Source organism: Cuculus canorus, chromosome 12 (assembly GCF_017976375.1).
Source record: "Cuculus canorus isolate bCucCan1 chromosome 12, bCucCan1.pri, whole genome shotgun sequence".
NCBI classification, from domain to species: Eukaryota; Metazoa; Chordata; class Aves; order Cuculiformes; family Cuculidae; genus Cuculus; species Cuculus canorus.
In genome coordinates this window covers 5,144,913-5,172,807 of record NC_071412.1, presented here as the reverse complement: position 1 = coordinate 5,172,807, position 27,895 = coordinate 5,144,913, and the positions used below count along the sequence as shown (strand labels likewise).

Below are 27,895 nucleotides of genomic sequence, written 5' to 3'. Positions count from 1 at the left end.
CTCCCAATCCCCCTCCCCCGCGCAGCCATTGGCGCGCCCTCAGCCAATCAGGCGGCCGGGCGCGTTCCCGCTGCCACGCGCGCCCGCTTTCGAAAGGCCCGGCTGGGGGGGGCGGGCTCTCCGCGCGGCGGTTGGTGCGTGCGGCTGCCACTCAGAGCGCGGGCGCGCGCCCGGGGGGCAGCTTTGTGGTGAGCGGCGGCTCAGGTGAGGCCCGGGGGCCGAGCTCTGCACCCCCCTGCCTCCCTTCTCCCTTCCCCTTCATCCTCTCTCCCTTCCCTTTCCTCCTTTCTCTTCCCTCCCTTCCCCTTCCTCCTCCCCCTTTCCCCTTCCTCCTCCCCTCCTTCCTCTCTCCCTTCCTGCCCCCCTTCCACCCGTAGAACCAGTGTTCTGGGGGTGCGCAGGCACGTGTTTCTGTTGTTAGAAGTCGGGGTTGTTCAGCCTGGAGAAGAGAAGGCTCCGAGGAGACCTTATAGCGACCTTCCAGTACCTGAAAGGGCTGCAGGAAAGCTGGAGAGGGGCTGTTTACAAAGGCTTGTGGGGATAGGAGGAGGGACAATGGAGATAAACTGGAGAGGGGCAGATTTGGGCTAGACACAAGGAAGAATTTCTTCACTATAAGGCCCTGGCCCAGGTTGCCCAGGGAAGCTGTGTCTGCCCCATCCCTGGAGGTGTTCCAGGCCAGATTGGATGGGCCTTGGGCAGCCTGGGCTGGTGGGAGGTGTCCCTGCCCATGGCAGGGGTGGAACTGGATGGCTTTAAGGTCTCTTCCAACCCAAACTATTCTATGATTCTATGATCTCTAAGATCCGTTCCAACCTGAACTGTTCTATGATTCCTACCAACCACACTGGAGAGTTTCCATGGGCAGGCAGGTCCTGTAAACATAGGGAAGTAAACGACACATTGTGTCTTCTAACTTGGGGACAATGCCCTTATGAAATTTGCCTGGTACTGAGTGAAACCTCCAGCAGGTGCTGCACCTGCGTGCTCAGACTGTGCCAGTTTGTAAAATCATCAGTCCTTTCCCATTCACACCTGCCTGTTGGGAGTATCCCTTAATCAGGGAGTAACCAAGTTTGGGCCAGCGTTTATGCACTGTAGCTTACTGTGAACTGGGTTCAGACAAGTCTGAGTCTTCTCATTAAGTGGTTAAATGTGGAACTGACACGATGCTTTTCCTGTTTCCATGACACCATATTTTCTTATCACAGCTTTATCCAAATGCACAAGCAGCAGCATACTTTAAGTATTTAGTACAAAATATAGCTATGGTGTAGAAATAAATGAAGAATTAAAAGTGGTTGTAATTATCAATATATCTCACAGTCTTTGTATAGCATACAGTGATAAAACTTGAAGAAAATAATGTGTGGTTGTAAGTGACAATAGTTTCGTAATGTCAGCATATGAAAAGTACAAATGATCTGTTTTAAAGGCTAACTTAGAAATGAGTAGCATTGGATACACTAAGAAACAAAAGCTGAAGTGGATGATGTAGATAATGTGCAATATTTATTTAAAAAAATATAGTTTTGTGTAGGTTTGGCTACTTAATTCAGGACAGATGGTGGTACTTTTTGGTCCCCTCTCTGCTTTTATTCATGTTTTCCTGTCTTGTGATAGGTTTTGCTGGATATTCGAAAACCTCATTAGAAAACAATGTCCCTTGACTTTGATAGTGGAGCTCTACAAACTCAACATGAAGATGAAGACTATGACCAAGAGGATTATGCAAGAGAACAAGAGGTGAAAAAGAACAACTTATTTAAGCTGAACGCTCATGTATCTATCTTCTTCCACTTTTCTCTTTAAGTTTTTAAAAAAAAATATGCTGTCTTTGTAAGAGCAGAACAGAGTACAGACTGTGCTTTGCTAAAGTGGGGTAAAAAGCAAAGAGATACTGACATGCTGTATCTTAAGACCTTTGCAACATTGTATGTAGTGTCTGGAAGACTGTTATTCCTTGCCAATACAGTAGATCAAATGCAAAAAGCTGATATCTTGTATTTCTTGACAGCTTTTTCCCATATTGCATATACTTAGAAAGCAATAGTTCTCTTTCATTTGAGGTGAAAAGGTTTAGGTTAGAAAAGAATGAGGAATAATTAAAATCGGAATTGTAAAATTCTGTTTATAAATTACATCCTTTGATCTCTAGAAAATATATTCTAATGACTTGAGTTTTTTTGGTTTGTTTTTGAGTTGAAATACCTTGGATATTTTTATTCTCTTTGTTTCATAAAGAAAATCCACAAAATGTGTTTAATGAGAATGTGCATATTGGTTACAGGGTGGTAAATCATGTTTATGTCAGGAAACCTCCCCAGTATTTGATTTGGGGTTCATTGTCTAGAGTGTAGGTTATGTAAAAACAAATGTGCACAAAAATGTGTGGTAGAATAATAGCTGTTCATCTTGGAAAGGTGCTGTTGCAAACACTGTAGGGAATCTGATGTCTGTTCCAAAACTTTCTGCCTTGAGAGAATGTTGTGCTTGTGTAAGAGAACAAGTAGTGAAATAATTGCAGGGTTATTATGGTGACTGAGCGAGAGTGCATAAATAGGATTATAAGTTCAGAGTGTTGAGGGGAAAATCTTCTCTATAAGGAGAGCTGGAACTGTTTAGCCTGGAGAAGAGAAGGCTCAGGGGGAATCTCGTCAATGGGTATAAACACCTGAAGGGAGGATGTAAAGACAATGGAGCCAAGCTCTCTTTAGTGGTGCCCAGTGACAGGACGAGAAGCAATGGGCACATAAACAAAGCAGCATCTTTGGAATAAGTTAATAATAATAATCCTTGTAGGTCATGCACACTTGAACTGGGGAAAGGTGGAATTCACAAAACCACATGTTGTAGGTATTTCAGTGGAAAGTGATTTTTAGCCTGCTAAAAGGAGGCTAAAACATAAGCTCTGCTGTGTTCACTAGTTAAGACATAATCCAAGACTTTCTGTGTAAGTTTTCTGCCACAGCAAGCTAGATGTTTATTTTCTTGAAAACTGGGGACATCTGCATGGTAGGAGAGTACTTTGACACTTACATAAGAACTGGGTAGCCCCTACCCACACACATCTGGAGGACTGTGCTAGCTAACCTGGTAGGCTGAGCTCAAGTTTAAATATGAATTCATAGTATCATAGTATAGTTAGGGTTGGAAGGGACCTTAAGGATCATCCAGTTCCAACCCCCCTGCCATGGGCAGGGACATCCCACTAAATCAGGCTGCCCAAGGCCTTGAACACCTCCAGGGATGGGGCAGCCACAACCTCCCTGGGCAACCTATGCCAGTGTCTCACCACTCATGGTGAAGAAATTCTTCCTAATGTCTAGCCTAAATCTGCCCGTCTCCAATTTATACCCATTCCCCCTGGTCCTAGCCGCACAAGCTTTATGAATAGCCCCTCTCTAGCTTTCCTGCAGCCCCTTCAGGTAGTGGAAGGTCATTATAAGATCTCCTCTGAGCCTTCTCTTCTCCAGGCTGAACAGGTCCAACTCTCTCAGCCTGTCCTCATAGAGAATGTTCTTCAGCCCTCCGATCATCTTTGTAGCCTCCTCTGGACCTGTTCCAACAGCTCCATATCCTTCTGTTGTTGAGGATTCCAGAACTGGACACAGTATTCACAGAGCTGGACACAGTATTCTCGTGATGTTTCTTGAACTGTGTATGTGCTGCTTTCTCTTTACTTTAATTATCCAAAGCTGAGAAAACCTCTGGTGCTTGAGTATATCCATGGTTGCAAGTAGGGCAAAGGAATGGGGATCTTTAGTGCATGATGCTGTCTTTCGTCTCCTACTTCCTGGAGCCGAGACGTAGTAGACATAGATAGTGCTCTAATGACAGGGAAACTTCACGCCACTAGTGAATTTCTAGGAACAAACTTTTGGTGCTCTGTTCTATAGGCATTTAGAAAGGTTGTTCTTAGCTTCTTGCCTGTGCTTTGGTCTTAGACAGCATCTAAAATAGCATCTGAGAAAACATGCTGTCTCTGAAATAAACTTTTTGTAGATGTTAGATTTTGGTTTGTGGGTTTTTGTTTTTTAACAAAGAAAAGCTACTAAGGTATACAGCATGGGGCAGCTTCTGTTTCTGCTCTTGGTATGTTTCTGCTTTGAGAGTTTGGAGAATGGGTTCAGAAACTGAATGTAATAACTCTGAATATGTTGTGTCATTCACTAATCACCCAATAAGGGAGTGCATAGCTCAGATTTACAAGAAGCCCAATATTTGTCCCCATATCCAAGCTTCTCTGAAAATTGGAAGATGAGATACATTCTATATGGGAATCATTACAACAAGTAAGTTCAGGAATATTTTAGTTGTGTAGTTGTTTGTTTTGGTTTTTTTTGTGGCACAGCTCTATTTCCTGAATTAGAAGTGGTGGTATTTTTTTCTGTTTGTGTCCAGTTGCTTTGTGACTTCATCTGAACAGATAAGCAGAACACAAATCATGGCAGTGATGACTTCTTGCATCTAGTAACACTAGCTGGCAAGCTCTTCTATGGATTTCAATCCAAACTCCTCAGAGCAAATTTTGAATGTCCAGTATCTCTCTTGCCTGGGGTTTATGGAGGAAAAACCTTGGCATGGTTAGTTTGCAAATCATTCTTTGAAAGCAGTCTGTCCTGGGATGTGTTTGTCTGGTAGAATTTCCCTTACCTCTTTTTGGTGTAGCTGTTTTGTTAAGAAGAGTTTTCCAGAAAAATCGTTAGGTTGTTACTCTAGTCTGTCAAGCATGTTGTGCTATAAGTCTCTCTGCGAATTTTAGTGTTGTGAACTTTTCAATGGAGGAATTAAAACAGGCTTTTGTGCAAGTGGCCTGTTTCACCTGTTTCTCTCTTTGGATTGAACTTGTATGCATTCTTTTGAAAAAGCATATAAGGAATGTTGTTTGTTCTGTTTCAGTTGCAACAACTATTGACAGACCTTCCGCATGATATGCTGGAGGACAGTGGAGATCAACTCTTCAGCTATTCAGACTGTAGCATTCATGAGGCTGAGGAGGAGTAAGGCATTTTGCACCATTTTTTATTGTTTATGTTGTGCTTTTGAGAATAGAGCAAGATTTGAGCTGATTAAGTGTGTAAAAGCAATCCAAGGGGGGGCTGTAGTGCAGTTTGCAGTATGGTTTGTGTTCCATGAGGAACAAGCCAGGTGCCACTTAACAAATAGATGGGGTTTTTTTGTTTGTTTTGGTTTTTTTTTTCTTTTTAATCCCCCTGAAATTATAAGTATGTAGTTAAGCTGCTTGTCTTTCTCCAGATCACATGAGCCTGGGAATCATGATGGAAGGTGGAATGATCATCCATTGATAAGTGATCCTCAAAATGTAAGCTTGCATGAGCAGTGTTGTAATCAGTACGATGTATTTGTTTGTAATAATGTCCGAAATATTATTTAAATTCATTAAAGAAATATTTTTCATGCAGGTGACGTGTTTTGCTACTCATTTGAAACGTTTCTAACTTGAGGGATGGTAACCTGAGAAAAAAGGAAGGATGGGGGGGAAAATCTGCATTTTGAGAGAGCAATTCTAACTGTCTTATCCATTCACAGGATTATGAACAAGGGCAAAATCTGTACCCTGAACAGTTCTTGCATGACCAGCAAAGTGACCATGTTGAAAAACATGGAAAGAAATGGAACGGCCTGCATAATGACGAAGAGGAGAAACATTTATATGACGTTAAAGAAGATTACTATGGCCAGAACAGTCAAGAGGATCCCAATGATGTGTATCTTGGTGGAGATGAGTTTAGTGCTCCAAGTTGCTACCAACAGAACAATGTCTATCATCTTCCAGAAAACTTCATGCCATATACAAATGGCCATAAATCAGAATTTAACAGTCCAGAAAGTAAAATACTGAATTTTCCAGATGCTCCAAAGGAACATGTTAAGGTATTTCATATGCTGATGCATTTTCTGTCTCTTTTGGAAAAATTTTCACACGTCTTTAACTATTGGTAGTAATATTTCTAAATGCTTTTAGTCTTTTATGATCAGTTTAAATGGTGATAGGAGGCTTCTGTAATCTTATTTTGCATGCTAAAACAACAAAGTGTTAAATTTTCATATATGCATGATTTTGGGGTTTTTTCTTTAGCTCCTATTCTCTAGGTAGAATTCCATGAGGTAAAATGGTTGTGGTTCATTTCAGTGTGTGCTTACTCTATTGAAGTTGACACTTCACTGCTCTCCTAAAGTGGAAGCTTTCATGAAAATTTCTCTTACACTTAAATGATGAGCTGGATTGGAGCCTGAAAATGAAGAGCCATTAGAGCTCTTCCTGCCAGCCTGTAAAACAAAGAGTATTTTCATCAAAAAAGACTACAATTATAATTTTAATTTATTTCCTCTCATGCGCATACTGTCACAACAGCAGTTCATTGCAACTGACATTGTGCATGACCAGTCGCCAGAATCTTACAAAGTGACTTATAAACCATACCAAAATGGCATTCATCAAAAAATTCCTGTAATGGAAGAAGGAACCAGAAGAAATGAGGCATTTGAAGACTTGGAACAGGAGTTCTTGGTTAGTCATGAAAGTAAGTGTTTGCTGTTTAGACTTGCAATAAGTTTGTGTGAAAAGTTCACTGGAAAACAGCAGCAGAAAACTTGTTGATTTCAGTAGATTTTCAGTAAGAGGACAGCTAAAAATATGTTGATATCTATGATCTTTTATTTTGCTCTAAGCTTACATTTTGTTTTGGTTTGGGTTTTCTTTTTCCACTTTAGCTAGAAATCAGCTTTCATTTGACTGAGATATTTGAGTGTCAGGCTATTAACAATGCAGTTTTGACTGGTGAGACTGAACGAAATTATTTCTGAAGGCTTGGTCTTAAGTCTTGCTTGCACTTTGTATCGTTTCTAATATTGGAAGATAATGACTAGCTGTACCTTAGGAAACGTACTTTGCTTGGTGCTACATCGGGCTTTTCTGTTAAGTACATTTCAAATAACAGAACTGTTTTGTTTGTTAGACATCTTGAAAATTTATAGTTGCCACAAGACTGTGTGAATTTGCAACACGTAAACATTTGCCTGGGCTTGCTCTTAGGTTTGAATTGCATTGCTAGTTTCTACCATTCTTCAGCCATTGCAACTCAGGTGATGTGAGTCAAACATGGATTAAAAACCTATGTGATTTTGTGAACTAACAGTGAATTTGGCACTGTATGAAAGAAGTGTCTGGAGGCAGGAATTGCTTTTACAACCATGACTTTCTTCGTTAATTGACTGTGCTGACTTGTCTGTATTCTGTTTGAAATTTGGCAGATGCTTCAGAAAATATGCAGATTCTTCAACTTCAAGTTCTAAATAAAGCAAGAGCGAGACAACTGGAAGAACTTAATGAAAAGCTAGAAAAGAGTGCACAGCAGATTAGGTATTTGAATCATCAGCTTTCAATGGTCAAAGGTAAAATGTTTTTGTACAGATCTCCAGTTCTTAGATTTCATTCATACATGGCCAATTTTTATTCTGAAACTTTGATATAGGTGGTGTCTCTGAAGGTAATAATAACATTTATAAACTTGATCTGGGTTTATGTGGACCTAACTCTCTCTCTTGACACTGTTTTACAGAAAATTCTCTGAATCAGTGCCTGACTGCATAACTACCTTAACTTCTATTGCATTGTCTAGACCACCATTGTATTCCAGAGTCCCCATGTGCCAGCTATTAAAAATGTACAGAAAAGTGAGAAGATCACCAAAATGGTGTGTTAAAGTTTAAAAAAAAAAAAAAAAACCCCAGCAACCAACAGAAACTGAAATTGAAAAAACCAAACAAAACCTAAACTCCGATAGGAGAAGTGTATCTCTATGAAAAAATGTTTTTTTGGTTTTTTATTGTGCTATCTGGTTTAACGAGCTGGACTGTATGTAGAGAGAAGCTCTTCCAAAATGATCTAAGCTGCGGTGGAAACTGGTGGTTGTCTTGGTCTCCATTTTCCTATAGGAACACACAAAAAGGAGTTGTGAGCTGAAAGTATTTAGAAGGCAAAAGGAGCAAAGGGGATAGAAAACTTCAGCTGTTTACCATTTTGCTGTGTCTTGGGTCTTCCTCCAGGGGAATTATTTTGTTTCTCTCTTTAAGTGGTGCAGGGAATATTGCTGGTTCCTAGTGCTGACAGAATGGGGCTTGTTTTCACTGAATGTTTTTGCTGTGTCCGAGTATGAGACAGAGGGCCCATAGTGAATGGTTTTGTAGTGCAGGGGAACTCAACAGTCGCATTCCATGAGGTTGTTGGGTGGCTGGCCGTTTGTCTCACACAATTATTATGTCTCTCTCAAGATGAAAAGGATGGTTTGGCTGTTAGTCTTTGCGAGTCTCAAAAACTCTACCAGAATGGAAAGGAACGGGAAGTGCATCTTGAAGGTCAAATAAAGGCCCTTGAAACTCAGATTCAGACTCTTACTACCAATGAGGAGCAGGTATTCTAAATGTATTTAACCTGTTTATTGTGGAACATCTCCACAGTTGTATTTGTGGTGCATTTGCATTAAACATAAGTGGTAGTCTCTTGAAACACTGTTTAAGATCATTGCAAAAGCTGAATATGTAATGAATGAATAGGATGCATTGGTGGAAAATAGCTTGCATTGAAATCGAGGCATTAACTGGAGACGTTTAGCAACTTTTGCACAAAAAAGCTGAACTGACACACAGAATATGGGTGCAAAACAGAAATATGTCTAACTGGGAGCTACTCTAATACTGTACCTGCAGATATTGAAGCAATCCAAAGTGGCAGAGGTAGCCATGGAAAGCATGCAGAAGCAGCTCTTAGAACTTCAGCGATCCGATGCCCTTCAGCGAGCCAGAGAACAACACGAGGCCATTGTTTCAGCACTCAAGCAGAAGTATGAAAAGCAAGTATTGTCATTAGAGCAGAAACTTGATACTACAACATCGGCACTCCGAGAACAGGTGAGAGGTTCTTTTAGGATGCCAAGTACTGTATTGGAGAGGCTGTAGAGCTCCCCATGTTTCCTAAACTGCACTTCTTGACATGTAATTCTGATAACTCCTTCTGGAAGTGCTAAGCAAATGGAAAGGAAGTGCTACATGAGTCTCGATATTATGAGGCATATGTGGTGTGTTTTTATAAACATCTCCAGGCAGTTGTGAGCTCAAATTGTGTGTGTGTGTTCATAACAGATGCAGAGGAGGCAGAAATTCATTGTCTTAGTTTCTCTCTTGAGCTTTCATTCTGTGTGCAATCTCTTTTTGAAAGAGTACTGGCAAATAAATCTGAGGGGGGGAAAAAAAAGAACTAATTGAGAAATTATGCGATATTTTTGCTGCAAGAAAAGCTGTTTATTAAACAGTCTGTCACCAGGCTTTAGTCTTAAAATGATCAAGGACTCCTAACCACTGAGCAATCACTTTATTTTAGAAGTACAGGTTTAAAAGGAGAGAGAAGGGGAAAAAAGTCTGGCTTTAGGATGGAGTGTGATATGGATTGTGTCGTAAGGTTATAGAGATTATTAAAATTATTCTACCTGATATGTAATAAGAGTCTGTTACACTATTGGAAATATTCAAGCAAGGTAGTCTTGGCAACCTTAATAAATTATCCCCTTTTATCACAGAAGGAAATGGAATTAAATTACTTTAATTCTGAGCCTGTAAGTCTTGTCTCAAATACGTGTAAAAAATGAGTTGTAAGTTTGCAAAGGTAACTAGCTCTTGCTTGGAAACAAAAATGCACTGCTAAATTTCTGTCTATTAATACCACAATATAGCTTACACAGCTTTGTCTCTACTGCAAGAAAAGTTCTTTGTGGTAGTAGGTTTGGAGTATTTAGAGAGAGATCTGTTTTCAAGAGGAAATAGAAAAGTTAAAAGGTGTAAAGATGAGGTACTGTGCTCGTGGGTCGGTGTAGGTAACTGAGAAATGCCATGTGAAGGTGTGCTTTGTATAGCATGTGAAAAAAGTACCGTTCCTCTTTTGCAGAGCATTGGAATGTGCTAGCTTGGCTTAAACCCAGTTAGACTGTATTAAGTTAAGCTCAGCCTTAGTATAAATTATGAAGGTTTGATTTTTCTTCAGGAGACTGTCATCGATTATAGGGGGATAGTCTGACATGCTGTAAACTAACTGCCCTAGGAAGTATGGAACTGTTCACATCCACGTATGTTTCTATGCGAGCGTACTTACTGTTTCCTGGTGAAAACTTCACTTTGTTGTGAGAGATGACTTGTCAACCAAGGATAGTGTTTGTACAGTAATTGATATAGCTGGCCTCTACCCCTTTAGGTTTCTGATTCTTTTTCTCCTATCTCTTGTACGTATTGAGTCCTTCTATATCCAAAACTGTCCTAGATGGCTAGCTGTTTGTAACATGAGTAAAAATAATCTCTCTTCCTAGGAAGAGCTTTGCAAAAGTCTAGGAGAGCATGTTAAGCAACTTGAAAAAATGCTGGAAGAAACAAAATGTGAAAAAACTGAAATAATCAATCGACTGACAAGAAGCCTAGAAGAAAGCCAAAAGCAGTGTGCAAATTTACTACAAACAGGTCAGCCTTTCACTCATACTTTCTTTCCTTGCAGAAATAGCTCCAATTTTTTGAAATATGAAATTACGCATCTATATTCCTGTTGAAATGGAATAAACATCAAGCTAAATGTGTACTAGACTGTTTTCTATGCAGTGCATTAGTCAGACTTAATGAGGTTTAGTTGCCTAGACTGAAGTGTAAAAAACAATAAAAATAAAATAAGTCAAATATCTCTGCCTCACCAAAAAAAAACCAAACCCTCAAACCCCCAAACAACAACGATCAACCTATTTTTGTATTCATTTTGTGCTGCGTAAAATTAGTTTTGGCCTTTATGAGCAAGCTGCTTACTTTTGTGTTAGGCATTTGACTTCAATTACCATTCTAAATCCAAATCTCAATAAGAAAATAATTGCTTTTGTGAGTAGAGGCTGGTATATCAGGAGGAAAAGTACGTGAAATACTCTGCTCTTTGTGTATTTGATTTGTGCCTACCTTTACGCATTGAATTATTTTCATGGAATCCAAACATCTTAACTAAACAAAATGTCTGTCTTCCTGGATCATAACTTAAGAAAATGTTCTGTTTGAGAACTGAGGTAGTCTGGAAGAAAAATTTCTCTAGAGATCTTGAATGTCATGATAGAGAAAAGAAAAACCTTATTGAATCTGTATTCTGCAGTAAACAAGTAATTATAAATGTGATAAGATATTTAAAGAGTGCAACTGCCAGTTAAAGAAATGCCATATTTTTTCTGTGCTACATTCATCAAATACCTTAAAGCAGTAATACACTGGTAAACTGATCAAGTCAAGTGTTTCACCTTAGGAGGAAGGTGATCCTGTTCCTGCTAAACTTCTGGCACAATTGCATAAGCCCATTTTTATTTCTGGTGAGCTACAAGAAAAATAAACATTTTGCACATCTTGCTCCTCATGGTCTTTATTTTAAAGCCACTAATAAAAATTCTGAAAAAAAATAAAGCAAATGGAAGTTCCCAAACTTTAAAACAAATTCCAGTTTGAATCAGAGACCTGTTGTGTCTTTCACCAGCTCAATTCATGCAGAAGTGTTCTTGCCTGCCTTTTTTGTATTTTCTGTTATAAGCTCAGGGAAATTGAAACGAACTAAAGCCTATTACCAGAATCAACATTGCTATTTTGAACTGTGATCTTTTTTTCAGATTGCATACTCTTTCTTGCATATTTATGACTTGCTCTTGTCTCCCTTTTCTTTCCTGCAATAGGCTCCATGCAGGAGACAAATCAGTTACGATTTCAATTGCAGCAGGCTCAGTCTGCGCACCTGATAAGCAATAACATGAACAAGGCTTTGCAGGTAAATTTATTTTATTAAATATTTTACTGTTTTGGCTTTAGGAGAGTGGGCATTTTAGCTAAGAGGTTGGTTGGTTGAAACTATTTTTATTTTTTGGTGAAACAAGCTCATCTTCTTTCACTGTTTCATCTCCCAGTGTTGTATGTTGGACTTTTTTCCCCTCTTCAAAACACAGCGAGGCATGTGTATCAGTACAAATCTGATACACATGTATCTAACCTGCCTACGGAAAATGAAGAACGTAAATTCTATCTGCTGGGTATTTTATAACTTAGACTATAGGGATAGTTGGAGATACGTTCTGAAATTTACCTTTTATCAGCAAAAGGGAATGATATATTTGACTCAAGCTGCTTAAATAATCTTGGAAATTATGCATCCCAATAAGTACTAACATAATAGGCTGTTTTTCCTGCTATGTACTTTTTTGTTGTCATCCATTTTACTATACAAGAGCAGCAGGAGAAAAGAAGTAAAAGCCAAAGAAATAATACTTTGCTTCATATGTGAACTATAATAAGAATGATAGAATATACTAAGCAAAAGAAAATATTTCTTAACTAATTTGTAGTTTTAACATATGCTTTCCTAGAGGTATCAAAAGTGATAGTATAAGTAAATAAAGCTAATGCTAGATGATTCAAGTAAATACAGCTGAATACAACTATATTTAGAAATAATAGTTCTATGTATTTGTTTTCTTTGGAAGGGTTGTCACAGGCCTGATAACTTTGCTTGAAGTTTCTCTGCTCAGTGTAATATTTTTGTCTCTTCAAGGAAGAATTAATGGAACTGAAGGAAGAAATAGCTTTGTATGAATCTGCTGCCAAGCTTGGAGTCATTTTGAATGACGCAGAGGGAGAGCTGCCAGCGAATCTGAGTGATTCCTATGTCAATTTGGGAATTAAGAAAATCAGTGGGAAGAAACTAAAGTTCTCCAGGTATTGAGTTGCTCTTACTGAAAGAAAAATCTAAAATCCTCATGAAATTATAAAGGTCATGTGTAAAAGATGGTCTTACTGGATCAATATGTAGTATTTGGTAGAGATTTGAAATACTGTTTGTATTGCCAGGTAATCTGGGAAATGGGGAACAACTAAATACCATATATTGGATGCCTAATAGCTGCTTAATGGATCTTCAGATTTTATAGGGACTATGTTGCTGTTCTTTGTGTTGTTTTCTGTACGTTAATTGCAACTTGATGAAAAGTATATGGCTTTTGTATTCGTGTTCTCTTGTTCTTTTTACTGTTACCTCTTATACATCTGTATTTCTGGTAGCATTAATTGCTCTTCTTTTTGCTGCTGCTACCTTTCAGATAAATGTTTTTTGTCTTTTAACTACTGAACTGGTTATACCTTCCCTAATAGTGCACTACTGAACAGAGACATGGATAAAGAGCTCTCTAAAGATGAAATTATTGTAGAATTAAAAGCTGAGTTGGAACGTTTGTTGAGTAGTAATAAAAAGAAGAGAAACCAGATTACTCAGTTACAAAATGATCTTAAAGATTGCCAGAAGACATTAGAGGAATACAAACAGTTGTTGAAAGTGGAAAAAGCGTCGAAAGAGTCAGAGGTTTGTTCTTTTACACTTTTTTTAAAACTAGATGCACTAGATTTTGATGAATGAAACCAACACTTACATTTCTTATGAAAATGGGCCAAAGAATTTACTCACAGTTGAGTATTCATAGCAACTACATAGATCTGTCTTTGGATGATACATTATTTGTATCTTTGGTGGAAAAGAAACAAATATGAATGGCAGAACTTGGGCAGCGTGTGTGTTATTAGGTAGGTTCTGGTAGGGTGCTTACTTGCTTGATAGCACTTAATGGCCAGTCTGTGTTTCTCAGAACTAAATCTGATTGCTGAAAGTAGATTTTCTTTAGACAAAATGACCTTGTAATTTCACCGAGAAAGCTGATATTATCATTAGGTTATACAAATAGACCATTAAACAGATCACCGTCAGAGAGCATTCACTGCGTAATTTGATCAACAAGGAATATCTGATATTGCATCTCTCTCCACCTCGTTAGTACCTTAGCTCTATAAATTGATCAGACTTGTAACATCTGCTCTTGTAATCTATACATTGTGACTTGGATGTGGGAGAGGAATATAATATGCTTGAGAAGTGTGCTCTCGGATGATAATAGTCATTCAGCTTGCAAACACATTGTGTGTGTGCTGATTTAATCCTTCACGATGATATGAGTTTCAAGAATTCATCTCGTATAACAGTGCAATAATTTCCTTTGTGGTTTTTTTTTTTTTTAATTTTTTCCAAGTACAAGGTTTTTTTGACAGCTTTGACATCTTACTCTTGTTTATTTTTAGCCTGTCACAAACTGGAATGATACTTTGGTGGCCAGTTCTTCAGCTTCTGATAATCTTAAGGAAGAAGTTTTGAGACTCAGAAAGGCTAATGAAACTTTGCTGCAAGAAGTTGAGGTAAGATGGAGATGGTGTTTATCCCTAGGAAAAGAAACACCACCAAAAAAAAATCCCTCTGTGCTAAAAGCTGCAACTAGAAAAGATTGTTTACAACCTGCCTGTTACTTGACCCTTGTTTGTCCAGAACCATACTTTGACTATTAAAGAACTGAAAGAAAATGAGGAAAAACTGAAAAATTTAAATCAAGATCTCTGTTGTCAGATGAGAATGATGGTTCAGGATTTTGATCAGGATAAACAAGAAGCCATTGACAGGTAAGTTTGTTAACTCAGTTTAGTTCTATTTGTGAAATTTTAGCCTGAGCTTATAAACCTGTACCAGCTGTCTGGTACAAGAAGAGGTCAGCATTAGAAACCTAGTTTCTTACTTATGGAGGAGTTGAACCTACTTTAAAAAGGGGAAGAAACCTAGGCATTCTTTTCCTTCCTTGAAATTTTAGATGTGAAAGGACTTATCAGCAGCATCATGAGGATACAAAAGCACATTTTGAGAAAGATCTGATGGAAAGATGTGCTGCAGAAAAACAGCAGCTTATTCAAGCTTATGAAGAGACAATTTCGCAGTTAAAGTAAGACCATTTTTTCCACTTTTACCTAAACTTTTGCTTTTCATATCTGGCCCTCAGTTCTAATTGCACTATTTTTGTAAAACAGACTTGCTGTCCTGTGAGTGTAAAGACTAATTGATAATAAATAATCTGTCCTGTGAAGGTCTAACATAGAGGAGCTGAACAGAGAGATGACTACAGTGAAGGAATGTTATATTGGAGTCTGTGGAGAAAAGGATGCCTTGGAAGCTACTTTAAGGCAGAAATTTGAGCAAGAGCAGCAGCTCAAAGAAGAAAAGGTAATAATGGAAATACCTATAAACCGTATCACTTCACACTGTTTTTAAGATGTAATATCCGTAAGTATTTAACTTTGTCTCTATTAGGGGAAGAGATGGCAGCTGTATTAGAAAATGAATAGGTGACCTATTGGTTGTTAAATTAACTTGCTGTTGTATTTTGGGGTTTAATATATTGTAAAGTATTTCAAATAGCTATTCATTTTCACATAGTCGACTTTCTTAATTTTGATTTTTGATCCCTGTTCAGTCAGCAGTGTGAGGTTTCACATTCATGAGACATTTTCCAGAAACCTGAAAGACAATACAAGTTTTCTTCTCAGAATCGTTTGGAAAAGACCTTTAGGATCATCAAGTCCAACTGTAAATCTAACACTGCCAAGTCCACCACTAAACCATGCCCCTAATCGCATCTACGTGTCTTTTAAACACCTCCAGGGATGGTGACTCAACCACTGCCCCAGGCAGCCTATTCCAGTGCTTGTCTACCTTTTCAGTGAAGTAATATTTCCTAATATCCAATCTAAATCTCAACCTGAGGCCATTTCCTCTTATCCTAGCACTTGTCACTTCGGAGAAGAGATCAACATCCGCCTCATTACAACCTCCTTTCAGGCAGTTGTAGAGGGTGATAAGGTCTCCCCTCAGCCTCTTCTTCTCCAGACTAAACAGCACCAGTTCCCTGAGCCGCTCCTCAACTTGTGCTCCAGGCCCTTCACCAACTCTGTTACCGTTCTCTGAACACGAACCAGCTCCTGTGTCTTTCTTGTAGCAAGAGGCCCAAATATAACTATCATATATTATCCATATATAAAATAGATCTGAAAGCACTGAGTGGTTTTTTTTTTTAAGTAAAATGAATTCAGACTGCTATGTTGATTAAAACCTCTGCTTTTCTGAGGATATCGGCGTGAAATTACTAAAGTAGGTCAACTGTCTTGCTGAGCAAGTACAGTAAAATGGAGCAGCTCAAAGTATGCTGGGAATAAAGACACTTGCTAAGAAAACTTATTTTAACGACATAGCCTATAGTAACCTCTAGTATAATGCCTTAAAACACCTCCCTTAGAGAGCTGAATCTCTGTTCTGGTGTCACCAGTAAGATGGGTGCACAGGCTCTAAACAGTTCATCATGTCTGTCATGTATTCTCATCCCTTGGTACCAGAGCAATTTTTTATGCTTTGGAGAATATGTTAAATGTATTTATTTATTTTTTCTAGCTGAAGAAACAGCTACTAGAAGAAAAAGAAAACTCTCTTAAGCTTCTGAGGAATGAACTTGAAGAGAAACACAATAGTTCTATGATGGCAGCAAAGAAGCAGTGGTTGAAAGAAAAAGAACAGCAGGTTGAAGAGGAAGTTGCACTAGCTAAAGTTCGCTGGGAGAAGGAAGAAAAAGAGGTGTGGAATATAGACCAGGGCAGGTTCAAATCTTTTTTTGTTCATCTATTTATCTACATAGAAGTTCTCCTTCTGACAACAGACTTATGCGGTCTTATTCTGCCCTTTGGGGTGGCTTTTAGTGGTCTGTCACTTTAGGAACCTCTGAAGGAGTCAGTATGTATTACACGTGCTTAAGATTTTGAAACCCCCCTGTTGTTAAGTGACATGCAGAATGTCCTGAATGTCACAGCTGGTAACATGCTGGAATTTCCCACCCTGATCCCTGGATGAGTGGTTATGCTTTCTATTGTTGCATTCCATTATCATATAAAAGTCCTGTGTGTCTATCCTATCCCATAGAAGAAATCTGTCATGATAAGGAAAAACAACTTCTTCTTCACCATAGTGCTCTCTGAGCATAGTTTTTCTGTTAGAGAAGATTATTGTTGTAAACAGGGGTTTGTTTGTTAAATACCAGTGAAATTCTAATTATTTAGACGCTAGGGAAATTTTCTTAAAAAGTATTTTTTTCCCTAGAATAAAGAACAAGTCTTTGCAAAAATAGAAAGAGAATGGCAAAGTAGGCTGGAAGAAATTAGAAGAACTGTAGTTGAATGTAATGACTGCAGCAGCCAAACTGACCAAGTGAGAGTTATGGATGAAGCGTCAGCTACAGAGATAGAACGGATTGTTGAAGACCAAAGGCTGCAGATCCAGAAGGCTCTGAAAGAAAAAATGGCCTCTGAAGAGGCCTTAAAAGAATTTGAAATAGAACTGGAAAATAAATACCGTAAAAATCTTACCAGCCAGGTAACAAATAATTGTTCTGTCTGCCTGGAGCCTGTAAAACTGCCTTATGCAACTAAGTCACCTGAAAAAATGTGTTCTCTTCCACTATCTGTTTAGTATAAGAGAAATACATTTGTAAAAAAAGAAAAGAAGTTCTGAAGAAGCTGTAGCATTGCTTTTTCTAGCTATTAATATTTCACACAGTTGGACAAGTTTTACAGGCATTTTAAACAGAGCTGAGCAAAAATTGCTTGAAGTTGATACCATTTTGTTAAGAAAAATTAATTTAATAGTCATCATTTTGGTATCATTTCTGCATCAAGAAATGCATCAGATGCTGCTGTCTGATTATTTTCATTTCCTTAAACATAAAGAGTCCAAGCTAAAGTCTGGTCTTTCACTGCTACATAAAAATAGTAATAAAAATGTGTTCGGTGGTGGTGACTGAAGTAGGTTTTTTTATGTACTTATAGGTAAATGCAGCTTTAACCCAAGCTCGTGCCAGGTGGCTGCAAGAATTAACAGACCTCAAAGAGTACAAAGTAAATCTAAAGATAGAACAAGAAAAATGGGAAAAAGAACACAAAGAGACTGCAGCAAAGCAGGTAGCCCCAAATACTTATATATGTGTATTTATAAACTGTTCAGTCTCCTATATCCCATATATTGCTGAGGAATGAATGCAGACATAGGTGGGGAATCATTAAGGAGAGATGTTTCTAGTGTACTCTGGTTCTGATAGGGGCTTTTTGCCTATGTAGGATTATATTTTATTAAATAATTTGCAAGTCATCTCCAGTAGATTGATAATGACCCAGGGTTATATTTTATGTGTATATAAATGTATGCATATATTCGTAGTGACTGTGTTCTATATTCATCAGTTATTCCTAGTTCTCTCAGCTGCTGAAGAGAAATGGAAAAAAGAACATGAGAGTACAGAGGAATCTGGACCAAGAATTAAAGAACTTGAAGAAAAAGTAGTTTCTCTCAAGAAGGAATTGGAGCTAAAGAAAGAAGAAATCCCTGCAGCCATCAAAGCTGAACTAGCAAAAGCTCATGCTCAGTGGAACAAAGAAAAGCAAGAAGAAATCCTGCAGATACAAGAACAAAACGAGAGAGACTACCGATCTTTCCTAGATGATCATAAAAACAGAATTAAAGAGGTACTTGCAACAGCAAAGGAGGATCTTGCAAAGCAGAAGAATGATCTCTCTGTTCAGAAAGAGGCAGAAATAAAGGTGTTGCTCGACCAAAAGCAGCGAGAATGGGAGGCTCAGGAAACAAAGAGACTGCAGGATGAAATTAATCTGTATGAGGAGAAGACTCTGACTGAACTCCAGTACTTGTTGAGTGAAATCCACGAAGAACTAGTCAAGTGCACACATCCTAAGCATTCTTGGAAGGATGAGTGTTTTGACACTCATGTTGAATTAAACCCTCAGTGCAAAGACAAACTGAAAGCTTGCTTACAAAAGGCCTACAGAACAACAGTTTACACAATTCTGGAAAACAAAGAGCAAGAATGGAAAGAGGTAATATTTCTGTGAATTTTAACTGCCAACCAGAAGAGGGATTGAGAAGTCAGCCTCATACCTGTCTTCTCCTAGGATAAAATATCTATGTAATCCTGAGAATCAGAGAATCTAACATTTGGGTTATTTCATAACAACAGTTCTCTAAAACTGTAAAAGAGGGCTAAATCTACCATTAGCAAGTGAAAAGGGAAAGGATAGGTGTGGCTTTGACACCTTTAATCTTTAAAGAGGGGAAATCCGGGTTAGGAGTCATTCTTTAATGCTAAGACTTGTAAATTAAATCGATAAATCCACCATCTTAAGTTTGGGAGCCTGTTGAAGGCTCATTGTGTCTTCTTGGGTGGCTGATATTATTAAGACCCAATTTAGATTTTTGAATATCTGCTATTTTTTCTTTGAGAAATTTAACAGTTTGTAATGGTGATTGGATGGGAATCGTGGATCATGTTACTCATTTTTGTTCCCGTTCTGATAGAAATAAAGATGAAAACGGTCAATCCTTTTTTTTTTTGCAAATTATCTGTAGTAGAACTGAGTAATTGACTAGTTGATCTGTCTGGGGAATAATGCTTCTGTTTAACTTGTGGCTCTAGGAAATCCTTTTCAACACATCTGCCCAAATGAGGGGAGACATCCTACTCTCTTTTAGAGAAGTTTGGGACTGAGTAGAATTCTGTCCAAAAGCTTGTGTTTCTGTTTTTTTTAGCAGGTTACTCTTTTTGCAATGCAATGCAGTGTAAGGTTTTGGTTATAGAGAGAATCCCACTGGAAGTGGCGTTGCCACCCAGAATTTAGCAGTCGGGGAATTATCCAAGAACAGGACAGAGAAAGAAACTGTCTCATTTTTCAAGAAAAAGTATGATGGGGGAAAATTAGTATGAAGTGATTTCTCACAACAATGTCACACTTTTTTTAGTGGTAATATGTTTCTGTTCAGAAAGTAATCTTTTAAACTAGTATTGCCATGGTAACGAGAATTGGAAGGTTTTTTCCTATGCCTGATGCTCCTTCTGTAATAGATGAATGTCTCTTGGTAAACTGTTTTTAATATGCCTTTGAACTTCTCACTCTTGGTTGGCTTGACGCACCTTATTTAGTGAAATCTTTGTAATTTCTAGTAATGTCCTCTCTTATGCTACCCTAATAACAATTAAAAAAGAAGTTGTATTTTTCTAGACTAAGTTTCTGTCCCTCTGCTACCCATGGTAGTGCAGAAGCTCTAAATGGGTCCAAGCCCATTTTCTGCTGGTTATATATGCCTTTTAAAAAACAACTTACCTCCAACTATTGAAGCATGCTGTGTAGTTCTGGAATCTTAAGGGATACCAACATTTCCAAAATAAAATTTAAGGTAGCCGGGTATTTTTCTGCAGTGAAGTACACAAGGTAAAACTTCTCTGTGCTAGAATACACATTTTCCTCCAAATTTGAACTGCTGTTTACAGTTCTGTTGTCAGTTTAAAGCACCTGTGTTACAATTACTAAAGCTACTTGGTGGCCAGGGTTGCTTGTTTTTACTTATTACTTTGTGTAACACCCTTTTTTTTTTCGCTATGTATTAGTTTATTAGTGTGGAACACCCTTTTTTTGCTATGTGTTGGGTTTTCAGGAAGTGTTTTTCAATTGCAGAAATACGAAGAGCTGGTAAGTGTCATGAATAAAGAAGCACACTGTTGCCTGCAGTGTGGTGAAACAGAAGCTGGAGACATGGGAAGACCTGCTGTGCACCCTGCGACAGTGCAAAGGAGGCTGAGAAGACAGCCACCCTTGCAGGAAACTGGAACAGACAAAGGTATTTGTTTTGGTATTAGTCTGGGAAATCATCAAATTAATGTTCTTAGTAGCAGTCTTTTAAAGCAGATGCCTGACAGACAATTCTAATGCGAAGTTAGTTAATTAGTGAGTATTTGGGTGATAAAGGAAGATGCATTTCTTCTGACTGTAAGGTCATTTGATGTTGCATAAGGTTGTACTGTGTTAAAGTCACAAACCATGCAACAAAAGGTACTGGTCTTCAGCTTACTGATTTGATGCTAGGCTTTCAGGTTTGATTTTGTTAAATGCTAGTAACTTTCTGCTTCTGAAGGCCATTCTTCAGGAGTAAAGAAAACTGCTCTATGTGCTGCAGGTGTAAATACTCCATGGGTGTTGTGGATGTGAACACTAATGCCTCAGGTGTGTAACAGCTCATAAGCAATCCAGTGTTGATCATGATGAGCAAGCTATGTTTTAAACTGTCTTGTAAATGAAAGATACTAAATCAGAGCTTTAATGATCGAGTTATACTATTTGCTCTTGGTATTAGACAAGACGAGGAAGTCTGCATTTGTGTAAAAGATACTGTTGCATCAAGGGTTATACTTCACCTGGCATGGTATTTTTTTTCTGTTTCTTTGGATCAAGAATGTAGTTGAAAAAATGTGAATCCCTGGGTGATTTACTTTAGCGTTGAAGCTTTTCCCAAAACCATCACATGTACTGTGGCAAAGCTGGAGGCACTGTAGCTGGGTAAGAACTTCATGGGAGGCAGAGAAATCTCTCTGGGGCCTTCTGTTTAGTTTGAGTTCTTACGCAACCGAAAAACATAAAGCAAGAAAACCCAAGAGAGTCTTTGGCTTTATGCCTATAGCGTGGCTTGAATTCCTTCAACACCAAAATAACAAACCATTTATTAATACAAAACAATACAGGCAGTGCAGCTCTTCTGTCTCTAGAGCTGCCTGTCCTGGCTACAGAGAGCAGCCATTGCTCTCCTGGAAGTAGCCCAGTCTTTGTGAATTTTTTAACTTAACCAGACACAGCCACATGTGGGGCTTCCCAGCTGGGAGAGTCTCTCAGCTGACTCCAAAACACCCAACTTGACTGTTGCATGTTTCTTCAAGGGGAAAAAAAAAAAAATTCGACCTACAAGTCTCATGTCACTGACTGAAAACTCAAATCATCACTGATACGAGTGCATTGAGGCTATGGGGGCTCAATGAGTTGATAGCTGCTGCTGCTTCTTCTAAGAGGGTTTCAGCCTCTTGTGATTATTTTAAGTAGACTAATGTGTTATATGCTTTCCTAGCAAGAGAGAGATTAAGTAGAGCACTGGAAATAGTAGGGTAGGACTTGGTCCGTTTTTTGGTCCAGTGGTTGATGTATAACTTTTAGCAAGGATTAGGATTGTTAAGTCACCTAAAGAAAACTGAGTGGATCTGCCTTGCTGGCTGATGCATCATTTAGTTTTCAGTGGATGGGAGGGAGGTGTGTGTATACATAACAAAACCAAAATAGCCCCCCTCCCCCCAAAAAAAAACCTCACCAACAAACTGATCTTCTCTTCCTCGAGAAACTCCCCCACTCTCTTAGCTTTAAACATTCATTATTGCCTTAGAACTCTTGTGTGTATCAGGAAAAGACTAGAGGAAAACTGAACACATAGCAGATGTTCTTTGAACGTGGGTACATGTGGATCCTGTTGCCTATGAGGTTTATACAGATTAAGCATGTGTGTGCACATACACACATATGCTTATAAATGTGCATGAGCCAGGGAGGTCTTTAGCTGTCTTCTTTGGAGCTGTACTGCCTCTAGAGCAGAGTGGCACCAAAATCCATATCACCTTCTGTGAACAGACTCAACTTCCCTGAAACTTGGCTGTAAGTTTAGTCAATCTGCAATACTATCTGACTTGATATTGATACCTGTTTTATTGTGGATGCTGTTGCATCATATATCTCTGTTGTCCTTTCAGGATAATAGACTCCATTCTTTATAACTTTATTTAACTTGGTAGAAGTCTCTGGCCATAGTAAAATCTGGATGAGGATGAAACCTTGTAGCAAAAGTATCAAAATCAAAGGCATGTAAACTCCTTTGCTATAGCTGTAACTACTCCTGCAGTGGAGTCTTCCTCTATGGGCCTTGAATGTAGACTTTTCACTCAGAGGAATTCATATTGGTTCATATGTCTCTGGTAGGAACAAGAATTTCTGAGAGGATTTGTAGGAGGAAAGCTTGTTCCACTTTGATCCTGTAGAAAAAGTTCAGGAACTTTTTCTTTCCTATTTGAGTTTAACATACCATCTTGAGCACAGTTCCCATTCAGCTGGTAGCTGAGGAATGCTGTCCCCTTATTCAGCTGTATTGGAATCAGCAGAGGTCTTTGTTTCAAGGAGCAGAACAGAAAATTATTTTTCTCTGAAGGAAAGCATGCTGGTGACTGAATAAGAGAATAATTCTCCCTGGAGTGTTTTAATCAGTTGAAGCTGTACACAATAGCGTTCAGGGAATTTTTTAGGTTCTCCTTAGAGCACGGCAGTGATTGGACTTGCTGAAGTCCCTGGTTCAGGAGAGGTCTCAAACTCTTCTGAGGATCAGTAGACCTTTGGAATTGTTTGAGCATGCCTCAGTGAAAGGTCACTGTGGGCATGGTAAGCAGGTTTGGCAAATGGTCAACTTGGAGAGAACAGATGGGAGGTAGTAGGTGACTTCCCAAAGGCTGTGGTTTGTGTGTGTTGTGTGTTTTTTTTCTTTTTATTTATTTTTTAAATGAGAAGTCTCAGTTGCCTGCTGTAATAAATTTTGTGCCCAGTGAAATAAGTAAAATGCTCTGTGTTTGTAAGGGAAAGGTTATTGCCAGCTTGCAGATGTATGAGCAAGACCAGGTGAGTAAGTTGCACAGGTGTCCGCAATGTTATTCTGTGCTCTTTTGTTGCAACCATGTAGCATGTAAACTCCCTTGGGGACTGGAGGAAAGATGGAAGCATAGTAAGAGGTCTGTAAATGAAAACAGAGGCTACTGCTGTCGTGAAGGTCATCACGGATACAGCTCTCAAATGCCTAGAATGAGTTTTGGACCTCAAATTGAGGATCTCTGAAGGCTATGACTTGCTTCTCTCTATACTTCAGGATGATGACTTGCTTTTTGCTTTCCTGTGCGTCATCCTAGAGAAGGAAGAAAGTGAAACTTGTCTGTGTCTTTCCCAGGACTCGGGTCCTCACATTCTACCCACAAAAGCCTTGATTCTTCCTGAAGGAAGTTTTGTGTTTAAGACATGCCCTCTGTTGTATGGTGACAATCCGTTTTCCCTAGGTCATAGTCCATGTGAAAACTTCTGTGCCTGGTGCAGTGGAGGTGTTTCCAGCATTGAGCATGGGTGTTCAATTCAGATTAGTTTTCTTTCCTAAAACAGGAAAGCTGATAATCAGCTGTTGATTATCATGGATCTATCCAAGTTTATCCATCAGTAAAAGGTTATGGTAAATACTTGTACCCTTTCTTAAAATAATATTTTCCTTATATTAGATTACCTAGCTAATCAGTAGGTTTTAAGGTTCTTCACGTTTTGGGAGGTGATCTACAGGTGAACAATGTGCATGCCATTTTCAGCAGTCTTCAGTATCCGCTTGAAGTCCTATTCTTCAGGCTTTTTCACCTCTACTGCCTTCTCATTCTCTATGGTGGCTCGATGTAATATTTATATGCTTCTTAGTAGCATTGAGCAGAGCTCAGCATGGAAGTCCAATCTTTCTGTGTAATACTGGCTTTTGATTATTAAAAAAAGCCCCAAACCAAAAAAATGATAAGAACCAACTTTTATTTCTATCTCTCCACCCCAAGGAAGGCACAATTGCTAACTGACAAATTACTGATTCTTTTCCAATGTTTGTCAAAACAACTGTTGTGGTTTTATTCCCCATCCTTTCTCTACATGTGCACCCATTATCTCAAGTTTTGTCTCCAGCACGGCGTTAGTAATGGCATATGAAGGCTTTAATCTTATTTAATTACCATATGAGATGACTTTTATATTCAGGCTTCACTGAAGCATATTGTGATCAATTCCTGTGTGTGCTTGTTACTGCAGTAACTCTACATCTGTTGATGACACTTTGTGACGTCGAGCTCTTATACCAGAGACAGCAGTTTATGTAATAACTTCTGTTGAAATAAACTTGAATTTAGAGAAGTGCAGTGAATTATGGTTCATCTATTTTTTTCATAGAAAATGAGAAGGTTCTAGAAGCTCAAGTTGCAGAAAACTCTGAGGTGACGACTAGCCTGAAAGACCTGGGAACACCACCAAGGTATTTAAATTCAGGAGAGTTGATTGGTTTTTTATAAGATACAGGCTGCTTTTTTTGTGCGGTGTGACTTATGTGCATTTCAGGTCACTGTCAAGGGGAGGCGTCCCAAAACCTTGTACATCCTGCGAGTCTCTGAAAGGGTTGGAAGAAATGCGTGCTCAGTACGTGAAAACTGTGAGCAAGATTAAGTGTAAGTACTAAAATCTTAGCTGAAGTTAGGAGAGCAAAATAATTTACTCTGTCACTTCGTCCTCCTTCAGCCAACTTGCACAGGAATCTGACAGCTACATTGCATGAGAAGTATATTTTCCCTTCTTACTAGAGTCAGTGCGAGAAATAGAATTGTCACCATAATCTTAGCCAAGATCAGTTGAGATGAGTGAAGGCTTGTGGTGCCATCCTTGCTTTGTTGCGTGGTATTATGTCCTTAAAAGTGGTAAGGTGTTATTTTGAGACCTGATCTTGTTTCTCCAGCAAACAATGCACCTTCTCTGCAGCTTGTTCTGAGGGAGGATCTTTTCTCTTGTGCTGTATCCTGCCTCTGGCTTAATCAGCAACCTTCTGGCTGAGGAGAGCGAGTTAAGTGTAGTGCTACGTCTTACTTGAGTGCAGCAGGTCCCCAAACATCTGCTGCACAACTATCAAAATTCCTAGACCCGCATTTTACCAGCCAACATTCCTCCCAAATCCCTGTGCCTAGTGTTTTCTGTTGCTGCTGAAGAAGCAGAATTGGACAACTAAATTCCTGTCTGGTGCTTCATATTGACCTGCTCTGGTCTTCGGTGGCATTTATCCAGTAGGCAACACTTGGCATGAGAATTTGGGTGGAATGTTGGCAGGTAAATCCAGGCCCTTGCTGACTTGCTTCAGGTCTTTTAGACAATCCCAGTTTGTGGTATTGGCTTTTTCCCCGTCTAAGGGAAAACTGGTACTAATGAAGTGTGTTTGTAGGTGATATGCTTTGTTATATCCGTGAAAGTAAGAAGCGAGCCGCTGAAATGATTAAGGCGGAGATTTTAAGAGAACGCCAAGAAACTGCACGGAAAATGCACAAAAACTATTTAACCTGCCTTCAACAACTTCTTACTGATAATGGGGATGATGAAGGGTAAGTTTAACTATGTTTGGAAATTACCATTGGATTTGAAAGGGGTGTGTAGACATTGATCAGGTGTTTGTCCACCTTGAAGAAAACTCTGTCTGACCAGAAGTCTTGCAAGTCTGCTCAGAGCAGCATGGAGTCACTGCTGAGCAGTCTGGCTTTTCAGTGTTCTTTAACTCTTGCTGACTGTACCTTGAAGAAGAATGCAAAATTAAAAAGGAATTACCCTTAAACTTTATTTTCTTTTTTTTTTCCATTTTATGCATTTCTTGGCAGAGCTGAAAAGAGAATAATGAATGCTGCCAGGAAGCTTGCTACAATGGCTAAAGGACTTGAAATGCCCCTTCGACACATTCCCCAAAGCAAATCTGCCCGCTCAGGTATGTTGGATTCTGTAGTTGATCTTTTGATCATATTGATTTAATGCAAGTAGTGATGAAAAGTTGGGTGGAAAGTGAAGTACTACTTATTTATAAGCTTGGTAGTAGAATTGTAAACATGCTTATTTTGACAGTGCTTACAATTCTTTTTTTTAAACACACAAAAGAACCTAGTTTTTCTTCCAGCATTACGTTTTCCTCATTAACCTATTTCCTCCCTTCCTCTCCTAGCTCTCCTGTTAAATTCTGATCTACCACCTGGAGCTGAGTACCCAAAAACAGATCCCACACTTCAGACTAGGTCAAACTATATGGAAAGCAAATTGTGTAGTGAAAGCATTACCAGAAAAGCCAATGATAATGTTGTTTCAAAACATGACTTGAGAGAACAGTTTGATGCAGTGCAGGCTGAAACTCAATATATGCTTCATGAATCTGAGACTTCAAATAATCAGATCAGGAAAAACTCTCTAAATCTGGATGGTGCTTCAAGAGGTGATGTTCTGTCAGAGTTGTATTCAAATGAAGATGGAAAAAGAGAAAAGTATGGCCCCACTGTAAATGTAGACAGAAGAGTCTTGTGTGCTGCTGGTAATACAGCACATCAGAGTGCTCTTCCATCTGCTTTCCAAGTAACGTTAGAAGATAGGTGTACACCCTGCTGTACGAATGGCCATAACAGCTCTGGGCCAACTCATCATGCGCCTAAGAGCAAGAATGAAAGAATGGTCTTGAAAGAAGATAGATGTATCCAGTCATGTGGAAAATGGAAAACCAAATCTGAAAGAACTCAGGAATTTGTTTTTCAAGAAACTCCAGAAAGGGATGAAGGAAGTTGTAGTGAATGGAGTTCTGTGAATGGAAGCCTGCATCTGGAACGTGGTGATATGCCCTTCTTGCATCTTGAGCAAAAGCCCGGTACTAATGTGCCTGCACAGACTGCGCACTGCAAAGAGTTTCCTCACAGCAGGTTGTTTTCCCCTGCAGATGAAAATGTTTCTACTTCTTGGAGAGACATTTCTAACGGCAATGTAAAGATTCTCAGCACAAAAAGCAGCGCTGAAGTTTGCAGTAGAGGCCACCTGATAAACCCAGAGCATACTTCATTCTTCAACTCTGATAAATCAAATTCCACTGTCGCACAACTCAATGTACGTTCAGATTCAAATGTAGGGAAATGCTGCAACAAGTGCTTGGAAAGAAATGGGGTGGGGCCCCCAGTCTCTTCAGCAAGATCGCCCGCTTTCTAACTTGAATTGATGCCACCAATTCCTCATTTGAAGGAAAAAAGATAACTTGATATTTAAATAGAAGTGTGAAGATTGAGGAAAACCTGTTGTACTGTGTATGTTTAGAGGTGTTTTAGGATTTGCTTGAAGCATTTTAATTGTCTTTGAAGGGCCCTCTGTAAAACTCTGTGTGTGTGTTCATAATAAAAGCAAAAATACTTGAGTTTTTTCAATAAATTAT

General features: G+C 38.9%; 1 protein-coding gene across 1 annotated transcript; it reads left to right on the top strand.

Annotated features, from left to right (window-relative positions):
* Nucleotides 1–123: 123 nt before the first annotated feature.
* Nucleotides 124–27,895, top strand: CEP152 (centrosomal protein 152). Its single transcript, XM_054078104.1, has 27 exons — nt 124–204; nt 1,624–1,746; nt 4,903–5,003; nt 5,260–5,326; nt 5,554–5,898; nt 6,380–6,548; nt 7,279–7,419; nt 8,299–8,438; nt 8,734–8,934; nt 10,380–10,527; nt 11,757–11,848; nt 12,626–12,789; nt 13,222–13,429; nt 14,197–14,310; nt 14,438–14,568; nt 14,754–14,882; nt 15,025–15,160; nt 16,382–16,561; nt 17,081–17,353; nt 17,806–17,937; nt 18,217–18,867; nt 20,500–20,662; nt 24,862–24,943; nt 25,027–25,133; nt 25,895–26,051; nt 26,322–26,425; nt 26,657–27,895. The coding sequence occupies exons 2-27, from the start codon at nt 1,660–1,662 to the stop codon at nt 27,673–27,675; spliced, it is 5,241 nt and encodes a 1,746-aa protein (XP_053934079.1). The 5' UTR covers nt 124–204; nt 1,624–1,659; the 3' UTR covers nt 27,676–27,895.